The sequence below is a fragment of the Dendropsophus ebraccatus genome, chromosome 6 (genome assembly GCF_027789765.1).
Source record: "Dendropsophus ebraccatus isolate aDenEbr1 chromosome 6, aDenEbr1.pat, whole genome shotgun sequence".
NCBI lineage: Eukaryota > Metazoa > Chordata > Amphibia > Anura > Hylidae > Dendropsophus > Dendropsophus ebraccatus.
Genome location: NC_091459.1, coordinates 58,002,323 through 58,017,345, shown reverse-complemented (window position 1 = coordinate 58,017,345; position 15,023 = coordinate 58,002,323). Strand labels below are relative to the sequence as shown.

Here is a 15,023-nt window from a genome sequence, read left to right as displayed (position 1 = left end):
TCTGTATAGAATATTTAACTAGACATTGTTTTCATATATGCACAATTTATACTAGAACGATCCAGCAACATATATACAGGACTATTTTTAATCCAATACTATTATTAATTATTATTATATTTTTTGGCCATACCATTAATATACCACATCTAGGTGTTTTTATCATTTTACAAGTATACTCTGCAAAAGTCATATTTTCTGGTTGTCAACTTACTGTTCATATACTGTGAAACTCCCATATTACATTTTATACATGTTATATATACAGTGGTACCTTGGTTTAAGTGTAACTTGGTTTAAGAGCGTTTTGGTTTAAGAGCTCACAGTTTTTTCAAAATTGTGACTTGGTTAAAGAGCATTGCTTTGGTTTAAGAGCTCCCTGTACTGGGTGGGAGCACGAGTGGGGGAGAGGCATAGCGGGGTCTACAGCACTGTACTCTGACCCAGGAAGTATCCCTCACCTTCCAAATCATGGCAGATCCACTTCAGGCTGGGGCTTACATCATGGGACAGGACTGTGGTGGTAATCTCTTCATAACTGTAACCCCTCTCTTCCCAGACAGTGAGTGCTACTATACTGTGCCCACATCTGCCCTGCTCATTCCTTCATGCTCCCTGCAGTCTCTGTCCGCCCTTGTGTTTCCCATCCTCTCCATTACTGTACAGTAACTTATGATATCACAGATTCTGCTGTTTCTGAATGTTTGTTTCATTTGTTTTACATGTTATTCAGAATAATAAATCATTATTTTTGGGGTGTGGAACCAATTGTCTGTATTTCTATAATTTCTTATGGGAAAATTTGCTTTGTGTACAATTTTATCATCCTGTCATATATTATTTAATACTTTAGAGACACCTTGAGAGCCAACTCATTTGATATTTGATATCTCTGGGTACAAGATCTTGTTGTGAGTTCTATTCCATGCTGATTAGGTAGAGCACCACATTCTTGTTTATCTATTTTATTTCAAGGTTGAAAAAATAAGTGTGTATACAGGTCTGCTATTTTAAAGGTTTTTTTTTCCCCATCTGAAGAAGTAATCGCCTATACACACATTATGGGATAACAAGGTGATCAGTGGGGATGCAAACCCTATGGGTATGTTCATGCTATGGAATCAGCAAAGAATTTCTAGCGGAATTCACATTGCGGACTCCACTTGAAGTTCCGCCTGTCCCACTGATATAATAGGATGTCTGAAGCCTACTCAATTTTATGTCAATTCTTTGGGCGGATGATGGAGTTCACGTGAGAAATCCTATTGAATCAACGGGACAGACAGAACTTCAAGCAGAGTCAGTGGTGCGAACTCCGCTTGCAGTTCTGTGCTGATTACATAGTATTTACATACAATAAGAGTTCCACTGAGAAGAGGAGGATGTCTCTGGGGTGAATGGAGCGTACCAAGGGCACTACACCACATTTGGGACAGTTTTGTCCCTATTCTCAAGATTGGTGGGAATCCATGGACCCACACAGATCAGCTTACTATCCCCTATCCTATGGACCCTATCCTATGGATAGAGGATAACTTAGTCTCATAGGAATACCCCTTTAAGGCTCTTGAACCCCCATGGAAAATCTGTAACAGGCCTCCCTACCTGCAAAATACTATTATTAATGCTGGTGTCTTGTGGCAAAGAGACCCCCACTGATTAAGACCACATCAGTACTAGAATAAAGCTGTTACCTCTGTAGTCTCTAGAGCTATGCCTCTGCTTTTAATAGATCGGGATCCATTTATAATATACTGTATGCCTTAGGATAGGTTGTTTGAAAATAATAAAGTGCAATAATAAAGTGAACTTACCTCCCTGGCCGCCATGGTGCCTCCGGTATTTTACCAATCCATCACGCTGTTTGGCTGCTTCTGGGTCCTGGAGCTGTGGCATTGCTGGGACATTGTTGCAACAACAGGTCTCAGAAGTGGCCCAACAGTGGGACAGATTGGTAAGATACCAGAGGTGTTGCGGTAGCCAGGGAGGTAAGGGTACTTTATTTTTTTAAAACGACTCATCTCCAAGTATATATTACAAAACACTGCCTAGAGTACCTCTTTAAGAAACTCAGTACCAGTATATTATTCATAATTCTAACAAATAGAATGGTCCAGTGAAACCAATGGCATTTAGAATTTTCCCAGCAAGCAGTATCCTGTATAGAAGGAATATTACCTGCAGATGGGAATTTTCTTTCTCTTTCTTCATAGAACCATTCCCCAGTTTTTATTTTGACTTCCCTGTTAAGTAAATAGCACGAATATTATAAATCCACCATACGATCCTATATCATAGTGAATAGGTGTCCACATCCTTTCCTCCTATACATGCAGCTGTGGTGCTATACAGTATGTTCTCCATACTCCCTTGCATAAATGAAAATAAAACATAAAAACAGCTGGTGTAAATACATGATTAAAGTACGAAGCAGATGTATGCAGACATTACTGTGACTGAGAACCACTTCCATCAATCTGAATGGGATGGTTTCTGCAGAATGTGTCTGGATTTCTGAAGGTCCTATTAAGATGAATGGGAAAATAACAGAAATGATTCCAACAAATCTCCTGCATGTGACCATGTAGTTATTCATTATCAAGTCTTCCATTTGAGTCCTTTACATCATTAGCATATGCCAGCAAAAAAGGAATGCCAATATATACTGCATTCCATTGACTTGATAATGGGTTAGAATAAGGAGTACTCCAGAGAAAAAATGGTTTTAAATCAACTGTTCTCAGAAAGTTCTATAGATATGTAAATTATTTCTATTTAAAAATCTCCTTATCTGCTTAGCTGCTGTATGCCCTGCTAGAGGTGTATTCCTTCTAGTCTGACACAGTGCTCTCTGTTGCCACTTCTGTCCATGTCAGGACCTTACAAATCTATATAACTTTCTCGCACCAACTGATTAAAAGAAAATTCTATGGAGTACCCCTTTAATAAACAGAACATCTGTTACTGACTACATTCACTCCATTTCCTAATGGTACATTTTCATTGTGCAGGACTCAGAAGTGCAGAAGACCACAGTTTAGCATATGTCGATCTGATGCTTTTAGAGCAGAGTGGAGGTCTGTAACCTAGACAATAAGCTGTCAACAATGGGAGGGAAAGAGCTACATATCAGGAGAAGGAGAAAAGTTTGCTAAATACATTAGCCAAAATATTCAACTTGATGAGTCCTACAAGTTTATCTACGTTCGTTGACATGGGAATACCCCTTTGTTACTTTACTGAAAGAGTAGTAGAAGCTTAGAACAAACTTCAAGCAAATATGGTAGGTAAAACTATAATAACTGAATGTAAACCTGCCTGGGATAAACATATATATATATATATATATATATATATCCTAACATAATAGGAAAGGAAATACTAAAAGGGCAGACTAGATGGACCAGGGAGGCTTTTTCTGACAACAATGTTCTATGTTTCTCTATAATGCACTAAAAAGGGAAAGTTCTGAAACCCAGACAAGGATGTAAATGGTTCTGTAGAGCATCATAGCTGTGAGACACTGTGTTCCTGTAAACCACAGAATTTGGTTTCATTTTGTGAAATATCTTGTACTCAGAAGAGAGGCTAGAAGAAACCACACGGACTGCGTAAGTCTTCCTGAAAACCCACCCAGTAATAAGATCAGTAATTAGCTGCCACAGACATATTACAGGAGATAAATCTTTAAAGGGGTAGTGCGGCAGCAAAGAATTATTCACAGAATAACACACATTACAAACTTATACAACTTTGTAATGTATGTTATGTCTGTGAATGGCCCCCTTCCCCGTGTCCCACCACCCCCACCCGTGTACCCGGAAGTGTGGTGGGTTATACATACCTGTCACGTGCCAAATTGTCTCCGATCTTCAATTATTGAAGTCATCTTCGGACAGCCGGGCCAAATCCCTCCGACCGTCCTGAGTGCCGACCGCCCTCTGCCGCGTCATCGGCTGCTCAGCCGCGATTGGCTGAGCACAGTTTGGCTTAGCCAATCGCGGCTGAGCAGCTGATGATGCGGCCACGTCATCGGCTGCTCAGCTGTGATTGGCTGAGCACAGTTATGCTCAGCCAATCGCGGCTGAGCAGCCGATGACGCTGAAGAGGGCTGCCGGCACTCAGGACGCTCGGAGGGATTCGGCCCGGCCGTCCGAAGATGACTTCACTGACTGAAGATCTGAGACGATTTGGCACGTGACAGGTATGTATATCGCACCACACTTCCGGGTACACGTGTAGGGGTGGTGGGACACGGGGAAGGGGGCCATTCACAGACATAACATACATTACAAAGTTGTATAACTTTGTAATGTGTGTTATTCTGTGAATAATTCTTTACCGCCGCACTACCCCTTTAATTAAAAAAAGCAAATTATTTTTTAAACTTTTCATGTCCCCCGGGAGCTTTTACCAAAAATTATTAGATTGCATACACTGGTCAATGTTATGCCATTGAATAGCATTTATCAGTGTCATCTGTGATCTTCCTATAGAGTCTGACAAAGAAGATCAGGGATTCGACTGCACAAAGGTAAGTATTAGACCTCCGGCAGTCATGGAAATCAATCGGGACCCCTGCGGGAATCACGACTGGAGAGTGACAGGAGCGGCTTCTGTCATTCGCACTCAAACTCCGCAGCACGATCACAGTGTTTAGAGGGTTAATGACGGATGGCAGTGTAATTGCTGTTGCCGGTCATTAAGGGCGAGGACCCAGGTGCTTTTAGCAATGGGTTCTCGCCCCCTATGAACCAAGCTCAGCTACTAAGCTCACTTCATAAAACCCCCTAGACCCTCTAGCCTAATGGTACATTATGGGTCATCTATAAGGGAGAAATGCAAATGCCAAATGCATAGCCTGTTGCAATTTCACAAAACAAAAAAGTCCACATTTACTCTCAGCTAACATCTGGCTGCAGCGTTTTTGAGCACACTATTGCCAACTTAAATTGTTCACCTGGCCACATGCAAGCAGTGATTAATTCATTACCCATGAGCATTACAGACGGTGCACTTCCATACAATACTGCAGCGGTACACCTGGCACTCCTGGCACACTCGGTGACTGCAGCCATTGCAGACGGCACCTCTGTCCAGCAGCCTTCCAAGAGCTTTCTGACATCGGGCACACGATCGCTCCTGGTATTCTCTACTTGCACTTTTTGCCCCTTTCCATCGAAGTTGTTGTAAATGCGTTTTCAGCTTTCTGCGTGAGAAATCAAAAAACATAGACATGGTTGAACACTAGGAATGTGCTGCTATATTTAAAGGGTTGTACAGGATTAAAAACATGGCTACTTTCATCTAAAGACAATGTCACGCTTATCTCTAAATGGGTTGTCCAATTCCAGAAAAAAACACACTGTCATTTTGTGTCTGTCTTTTTGAACATCAGTCATTTAATACAGAAAGACAGATGCGTAAAGGATTACTGTATGGTAACCTGTTACAGGACGCAAATAATGTTCATGCTTATTATTTGTGGCTGTCTTTTTGCCATTATATGACAGCTAGGGGGTCATTTACAAATTCCTTCCCTAGACTTCATTATGGAGGTATGCTTTGGATCAGACTTCAGAACTCCCAGTATCATTATTTAATATGTGTCAGTACAGTAGCGTGAAGATTTTAACAGTTTCACACAGCTTACGGCATCATAACGACTGATGATATCAGGAGTTCCAAAACCCATTCTGTAGCACATTGTCAGTATTTACAGACTGTGCATGGAATGTGTGCATGACCCCTTGGGGTTATAAAAATAATATTTTTCGATTTTTCAAATCATTCACTGGCTTTAGAATCAATGCTTCAAAATGTGAACTTTTGCCTCTGCTCCCACATCTAGCCCAAGACAACTACCCTGAAGGAATCACAATAGCCAAACATTACCTCACCTATCTAGGCATTAAGATTGGCCATTCTTCCTCTTCTATCTATTCTCTTAACTACTTCCCTCTCTTTAAAAAAATAGAAAATGAATTAAAAAAATGGAAAGATCTACCCCTATCTATTCTAGGATGCATACAATTAATTAGGATGATATCTTTCGCTAAACTGCTCTACCCAATGCAAATGATCCCACTCCTTATTACACATAAAGACGTCACAAAACTCAGATCCCTCTTTACTAACTTCATATGGAGATCTAAGAGGCCCTGTATAGCCTATGATACCTTATGTATGTCATCAATCAAGGGTGGCACCCAATTACCTAATATACGTCTATATAACCTAGCTGCCATGTGCAGACACATCAGAGACTGCCTCCATAAGACCTCCTATTTCTCTAACTACACCTTAGAATCCTCCCTGGTCCGTCCCTGGTCCCTATCCGCTCTCTTACATTCTACAATCTCTGAGCTACCTCTTCTCCTGAATCAAAACATCCTCCTCCGAGACACTATAGCATCCTGGAAACATGTACGTAAATGATACAATCTACCTTTTCGCTTATCTAAATTCTTCCCTTTATGGTCTTCCCCTTCTTTTCCACAAGGATCCATCACCTTTGACTTCTCCATATGGAAACATAAACAGATCCACGATCTCGGCCATTTATTAGACCTAGAAAACGGAACATTTCTGTCTTGGCCTGAGACCCAGGTAAAATACGACCTGCCCTCAGACCAACTTAGAAATGACACCCGAATACGAAAATTCCTTCTGAATCGCGTTTCCTCTATTGCAACCGCCGAAAAACCTGGACAAGCCTTAGTATTTCCCTACCTGCACCCTTACCCCTATCACAACTCTACCACCTCCTTTGCTCGGTTTCCATTAATAAGTCTTCTCCTCCTTTTCTGAAGAAATGGTTGTCTGTCCTCGGAAAATTTAGAAAATAAACTGCTTAACCCCTTAACGACATCGGGCGTAAATTTACGCCCTGATGCCGGTAAGGGAGTTCAGAGCGGGGCCGCGCGGCGACCCCGCTCTGAACCGCGGCGGTCCCGGGTGCCACTTGTAGCCCGGGACCGTAGGTATTAGCGGGCACAGTCCGATCGCCGTGCCGGCTAATACAGTAATCAGATGCAGCTGTCAAACATGACAGCTGCATCCGATTACCGGACGCAGCACTTCCCTGGTGTCTAGTGGAGGAGATCGCTCCTCCGGGATGTTATCCCGGAGGAGCGATCTCCGTAACTGAAGCCGGCCGGGGACCGCTCCAAGATGGCGCCGTCCCCGGCTCGGCACTCGTTTGTTTCCGGCTGCAGCAGCCGAAAGCAAACGAGTGCCGATCTCATGGATCTCTGCAGCATATCTATGCTGCAGGGATCTCAATGAGAGATCAAAGCACTTATACTAGAAGTCCCCTAGGGGGGCTTCTAGTATAAGTGTAAAAGTAAAAAAAAAAGTGTCATTATTAGTAAAAAGCCCCCTCCCCTAATAAAAGTCTGAATCACCCCCCTTTTCCCAGGTTATAAATAAAAGTAAATAAATAAATAAATAAATAAACATGTTTGCTATCGCCGCGTGCGTAATCGCCCGAACTATTAATTAATCACATTCCTGGTCTCGCACGGTAAATGGCGTCAGCGCAAAAAAATCCCAAAGTGCAAAATTGCGCATTTTTGGTCGCATCAAATCCAGAAAAATTGTAATAAAAAGCGATCAAAAAGTCGTATATGCGCAATCAAGGTATCGATAGAAAGAACACATAATGGCGCAAAAAATGACACCTCACACAGCCCCATAGACCAAAGGATAAAAGCGTTATAAGCCTGGGAATGGAGCGATTTTAAGTGACGTATATTTGTTGACAATGGTTTAAATTTTTTACAGGCCATCAGATACAATATAAGTTATACATGTTATATATCGTTTTAATCGTAACGACTTGAGGAACATATATAACAAGTCAGTTTTACCCCAGGGCGAATGGCGTAAAAACACATTTCCCCCAAATAAACAAAATGCGTTTGTTTTTTTTCAATTTCACCACACTTTGAATTTTTTTCTGGTTTCGCAGTGTACTTTATGCAAAAATTCAGCCTGTTATTGCAAAGTACAATTAGTGACGCAAAAAATAAGGGCTCATGTGGGTTTCTAGGTGGAAAAATGCAAGTGCTACGGCCTTTTAAGCACAAGGAGGAAAAACCGAAAACACAAATATCGAAATTGGCTCTGTCCTTAAGGGGTTAAAGGGATTCATTCAGTCCGAACAGCATATCCCAGTGTAAAACTAAGAGAACTTCATTTCCGAATCCTCCATAAAGCAGTACACGCCTTTGACCGTTCCTTTACCTACTCTCTGGAACATTATCTCAAAAAATGTCCCAAATGTGATGAGCCGCAGGCGGACCTCTTCCATTGTTTGTGGCTTTGTAAATCAGTACAATCCTATTGGCTCCTAGTAAAATCCTTAATACGTGACGTGTGGTCGCTTACAGTTCCTTTAGATCCGATAACTTATATATTCCATGGTGACACTGGACCTGTGGATGATCCCATGTCGCACCATCCTATAACGCCCCCCCCCCCCCCCCCCCCCCCCCCCCGCGGTACATCTCTCCCTATTACTAGCCCTTCAATGTTTATTAAACCATTGGCTACAGCCTAGCCTACCGACTATTTCGGAATTGACCTCTATTCTATAGGAAACCTTGCACTGGGAGATGCTGGACACTGTACGCAATAAGGAGGCCATTACAGCTTCCTTCTTTAAGAAATGGAAACTATTCCTAATCCATAGCTTCTCGCAGGCAGAAAGACGTCCTATCATGTCTCACTTTACCTCAACCACCTGGTATTATAAGATGTCGGCTGCCGGCACCCTAGATCCATTCTTGCAAGCTTTGCTTTGTATTTGTACTCTTCATTCTTGTGATAAATAGCACCATATATCTACTATCTATATTCTATGTATAAGTGGAGTAAGATTTAGTTATTGTTGTCGGCCTTTTTTATTAGTTATGTATATTCGTGAATTTATACTGCTACTGATACTTTTCTTCAGTACCAATGTTATATTATGTGAAAACTCAATAAAATGTTTGAACTATATATATATATATATATATATATATATATATATATCTTAGATGATTAAGATCTTTTTGGTTTAAGAGCTCACAGTTTTTTTTAAATTGTTACTTGGTTTAAGAGCATTGCTTTGGTTTAAGAGCTCCCTTACTGGGTGGCAGCGTGAGTGGGGGAGGGGCATGGCCTGCATAGCGGGGTCTACAGCACTGTACTCTGACCCAGGAAGTCTCCCTCACCTTCCAAATCACAGCAGATCCACTTCAGGCTGGGGCTTACATCAGGGGATAGTACTGTGGAGGTAATCTCTTTATAGCTGTAACCCCTCTCTCCCCGGACAGGGAATATCTGCTGCTATACTGTGCCCACTTTTGTCCTGCTCATTCCTTCATGCTCATACCCTTCATACCCTGCCTCATCTGGAGTATGCTGTCCAGTTTTGAAACCCGATTCATAAAAAGGATGTTCTAGAGCTGGAGAGGGTACAAAGACGGGCAACTAAACTAATAAGGGGAATAGAGAATCTTAGTTATAAGGAGAGATTAAAAGAATTACACTTGTTTAGTGTGGAGAAGAGACGTTTAAGGGGAGATATGATTAATTTATTTAAATAAATATATAAATGGCCCCTACAAGAGATATGGGGAAAAGATGTTCCAGGTAAAACCCCCTCAAAGGACAAGAGGGCACTGCCTCCGCCTGGAGAAAAAAAGGTTCAGTCTCCGGAGGCGACAAGCCTTCTTTACCATGAGAACTGTGAATCTGTGGAACAGTCTACCACAGGATCTGGTCACAGCAAAAACAGTAGAGGGCTTCAAAACCGGCCTAGACAAGTTCTTAGAGCAAAATAATATAAATGCATATGTATAGAACCTATCACCCCTCCCCCTTCCCTGTATCCATCCCCTCCTTGGTTGAACTTGATGGACATGTGTCTTTTTTCAACCGTATTAACTATGTAACTATTAACTATGTAATACTCCCTGCAGTCTTCTGCAGTTCCATCCTGTAGCTACAAACTGCTGCTGTGCTTTCGGATTTATGCACTTAGGGTACAAACACACGGCATATACGCTGCGTATTTACTGCTGCGATACGCAGCAGATACGCAGCAGATTAGATCTAAATAACTGAACACAGTATCAAATCTGCTGCGTATCTGCTGCGTATCTGCTGTGTGTGTTTGTACCCTAACTATACATTATACTCCACATTCTGATTGCTATACTGTACAGTAACTTGTAATATAACATATTTTGCTGTTTCTAAATCTTAGTTTTAGTTGTTTTTGTTTTTCTTTGGTTGAAGAGTGGATTTGCATTACAAGCATGGTCCTGGAACGAATAATGCTAAAGGGCTTCTGGTAATGTCTGTTTACTGGCCTGGATTTTTATGGAGTAACGTACAGGTTGGTAATGGAGCCTGTCATTCTTCACCTTGCCAGCCAGGTTCTCACTTTGGCCTCATCTGCTGTAGGCCGCTCATTACTAGGCTTATAAAAGGAGGCACAGAGTCTGCACAGGGAGGCTGTTAGGGAACTCTACTGGATATTAGCATTTGTTATGCTGCGTTTACATGGAACAATTATCGTGCGAATTAGCACAATAACGATCGAATTCGAACGATAATCGTACGTGTAAACGCAGCGAATGATCAAACGACGAAGAAATCGTTCATTTTGATCTTACAACATGTTCTTAAATCGTCGTTCGCAAAAAATTCGCAAATCGTTCCGTGTAAACAGTCGTTCACCGATTTAACCTATGTGAGCGATCGCAAAACGAATCTTCCGTACGATATATCGTTCCGTCTAAATGCTGATCGTTATAAAAAAAAATCGTTACTTCGAAATCGTTAATCGTGCGTTAATCGTGCGTGTAAACGCAACATAAGACTGAGATCTGCTAGATTTTTGTGAGACTTTGAAATGGGATGTGGAGAGCATGAGAGGCTGCATTGGTGGTGTAGTGCAGAGCTAGCTGGGTGCAATACTGCACAGTCAAGTGGCAGAATAGCAATGTTAGCATCCCACGTGTACCACACACTCAGTTTCAATGAGCTGCTTCGGTCATACAAAGTGCAGGTGAATGACTTCTGACACTAGAATTATGTGAAGAACTTTACTGAGCAGTGCTTGCGCAAAAATCCAATAAACACATAGGGGGACATTTATTAAGTCCGGCGTTTTTTACGTCGGACTTAAAAATGTCCCAGCATCTCCGGCGCTACGGAGATTTATGTAGAGGCGGACTGCCTCTACATAAATCCCATGCGCGTCGGTGCTCACAGCCGAAAACCTACGTCACCTGAAAGGTGGAGTAGGTTTTCGGCATATCTTTTGGTGTAAAAAATGATAAATCCTGCGGACTCTGAGTCAGCGCCCCCAGTTCTGCCCCCTCCACACCCCCTCCCCGCCACCCCGGCGTACCCGGTGGATAGGGGCGATTTGCGAATATTTTATTCGCAAATGGCCGTTTTGCAAATAAAATATTCGCAAATCGCCCATTTCCGCCGAAAAATACGCATTTTGGTGATGATACATGTCGCCCATAGTCTGGTAAAGCACAAAGCAGATCCTGCTTATACGCTTGGGAGTTAAAATATATGGTAATTTTCCCTTTACCTCACTCTCTATGACTTTTTGCAAAACAACAGTGACACTTTAAGGGCTGGCTAGATGGCCTGACCAGCGGAAGCGGGACTAGCAGACATGTGCACTGACCAGATGCCAGGTTCAGCCCGGTTAAGACTGGTTTAGGTCCACCCCAATGTATGTTAGCAGAAAGTGGACTAGGGACTGCTCTCATTGGTTAAGAAAAAGAAAGGAGAGAAGGCGCACTTTCTAGTGAGTGAGGATAAGGTGAACAAGTGTACATTCGCCTGGATTAATTGTGCACCTGATGTCTACACCTGCGCCTGACTCACTTGAAGGGTATCCCTGTCCCAGATCAAATGATCTTACTTCTATACATGTCCAAATCTTTCTGTCTTAGAGATCCCGGCACCCTCAGAGCTACCAAACTCTCCAAGTTAAGAGACCTCCCTCTGCAAGCCTTTATTGAGCCACTTCTCGTGTCTTGAGTCCCTTTGGGTGTTGAGTCTCTAGATTCCTTTTCATACCCCAACTTCATTATCAAACCATTATCTTGATACCACCAGTTTCTCATCGCAGGGACAGTCTAGCAGTTGGTATCACATTGTTATGTTACATATGTAAGGTCCAACATGCTCAAATGAACAATGAGTGCCAAAAAAACTGTGTGAACATAGCCTAACCTGAATGTGATTTTGTGAATGTACTAGATTGCTGCTGAGAGAAAACTTATTAATGGTATGTTCTGAGATGACAACACTGACTGGGAATATCTAATGATATGTTCTGACACTGACATGCTATGGGTTACTATTCATTGATCATACATTAAGAGACCGCTGCTTATACTGGAAAAGCTGGAATATACCTAAGTGATGATACATTCCGAGACCACTGCTGATACTGCAAAATCTGAAATATAGCAAAGTGATGATACATTCCGAGAATGCTGCTGGGAATGCTGGGTTGCAGCTGAGTGATACTTTTGCAGTCTGAAACATGTAAATAAAGCTGTCCATCTGTCCTTCCATTCTCCTAAGTATTATTTTAATGTAGTTACCTTTCAGCAGCAGCAGACAATATTTTCCCCCTGGTATTTAGGAGATTTACACTGGACTGCTTGCAGAGCTGTAATATTTAGTACTTTATTGCATGGTGATTCCATACTATACATAAAAGGCTGCCAAAAGTTATATTAAGAAAGTTTTACATAAATATTGACTGCTAATATCTTTAACTGGAGAATAAGGGCAACAGAGTGGCTCAGTGGTTAACATTTGCAAGAGTTTGTATGTTCTCTCTGACTTTGTGTGGGTTTCCTCCCAAAACATACAGAAAGGTGAATTTAGATTGTGATCCCTAATGGGGACAAGGTCCCAAATTGACAAAACTATGTAAAGTGCCGTGGAATTGGTTGGTGCTATAAGAATAAAAGCATACGGGGGAAGTTTATTGTTGAGTCTAAGCTGCGATTTTCCTAACCAGTTTTAGTCATTAGTATTTTTCCTTGTGCTTGGTGAATTTATGAACAACTGTGCACTGCATTTTTTTTATCTAACAAGTGAAAAGTATTCACCAGGTTCACAGACGTAGGCCTGAACCACTAGATGTGAATTTAAAATTTTTGTGCATATGATAAATAACACAAAAATCCTGGACTATGCAAATATTTAGACAAATAATCAAAACAGACAGATTATATTTAAAAAAAAATCAAATACCAGCTCATAAATACCACTGCCAGAACACTGGAGTAGGAGTTCTAAAAGCCTTTATCTCCTCTGCCCGCAGCCTAATTTATACCCAGTCTTCCGGCAGCAGGGAGAGAAGATAAAGCCGAGCTGCTCGCTTCCACAGGAGGATCTTCAAAGTTCTACAGGGTCCCTGATGGTGACAAGCATCAGAGGAGAGCCAGAAGGTGTCTAATTACTGGTAAAATCGATCAGGTAGCAGTGGGTTAAATGAGAGGGCTTCTTACCCAGTACAGTAACAGGATGGGACACAGGGGTATGTGCTCATATTACCAAATCTCGCTAGTTTACCATGTTAAAATTTTTATACAGTTAGCTTGTCTTGTAAAATGCTCTCGGACCAAGTTACTTGTAATCCAAAGTTTCACTGTACTATGTAACATGAGTCTATACTGTTTAGGACTGAACTCTCCCATAGAACACTCACACACAATCTAGTGTTTAATATACTATGATATGATAATATGATAGTACCCTGTTTCTCTGAAAATAAGACATAGTCGAGGTTTTGCTGAATTCCTAAATATAAGGTCTCCCCTGAAAGTAAGACATAGCAAAGGTTTTGTTAAGAAGCATGCCTGCCAAACAGAACACCAGGGCATTCAGCTGTGATTCTTTTTAGACTGCCACTGTTGTCCCCTACCTTCACCATCAATTGCAGAGCAGCTGTATGCAGGCCATGAAGACCGTCACATGCCGCCAACCCAGATGTTCCCTTTCGCGGCTGCCACTTGTAAATCTGCAGGCAGGGCATCAAGAGGCCTGACCCCTGCCACTATACCTGTTTTCCCCTACTGCCAGATGTAGTGCTGCACACAGTCTGCCCTTATCCCGTCACTTGCCACCATACCATACACTGTCTATGCTGTGCTGTACGAGTGTGCTGTGGTGAGCTCCCCCTGGTGGCTTGAAGAAGCCACACCATATGCTCTGTCCCTGGTGTGCATTTGACATGTGAATTCTTCTTCATGGAAAAATAAGACCTAGTGCTTCTTTGGGAGCAAAAATTAATATAAGACAGTCTTATTTTTGGGGAAACACAGTAGTAGCTTACAATTGGGCTAAAACATTCCAAAAACATTAGAATAGGAGGATTCACTTTACCTTATTCGTTCTTCCTCTGCTTTCTGAAGAATCTGGTCTCTGTACAGGACCTCCAAAACCCTTTCTCTCTCAAGCTCCTTGAGAAAGCTAAGATTGAAGTCAAGAGCCATCTCCTGAGAAGTCCTGAGATCCGTCCACCAGTAGCGCAGCCCTTCTTGTTGACTTCTCACGTAATGATCTATTGACAGTGGACAGAGGAAAGAGTAGCCAGATATATGAGGCACGACTTCCACAGCATCAGTACACACAGGACAAATGAATGTCTAACAACTGTGTCACATGGGAGGACACTGGAGTGGTCTACTGCCAGATCCTGATTATCTATGTCTCTTCTAGCATTATGCTCAGGCCATTAGATAATATGAGCTGCTGCAGGTGTCTTCAGCCAAATGCCAAACATGTTCTGTAAATCAAAAAGAGACTATGATGAGCCTTTCAGAGCGGAGAAGAAAGCGCAGTAGTTTTGTGTCGTTAACTTGAGCTTATTTCTGCTCTTAAATTGAGCTACATAATGCAGCTGTGGGAAACATAACCACTTACTCCTGATAATGTGCCAAGAATATAATGATATAATGTGCAAGCAGCTAAGTGGA

General features: G+C 41.9%; 1 protein-coding gene across 1 annotated transcript in view; it reads right to left on the bottom strand.

The window, feature by feature from the left end:
• The window catches only part of SYTL3 (synaptotagmin like 3), a 52,461-nt gene that overhangs the window by 29,317 nt on the left and 8,121 nt on the right, over positions 1 to 15,023 (bottom strand). Inside the window, exons 2-4 of the mRNA XM_069973759.1 lie at positions 14,431 to 14,833; positions 4,994 to 5,209; positions 2,179 to 2,243 (exon numbers count right to left, since the gene is read on the bottom strand). Of these exons, the coding sequence (XP_069829860.1) occupies positions 2,179 to 2,243; positions 4,994 to 5,209; positions 14,431 to 14,540 (391 nt within the window). The 5' untranslated portion in view covers positions 14,541 to 14,833. The remainder of the gene's footprint in view (positions 1 to 2,178; positions 2,244 to 4,993; positions 5,210 to 14,430; positions 14,834 to 15,023) is intronic.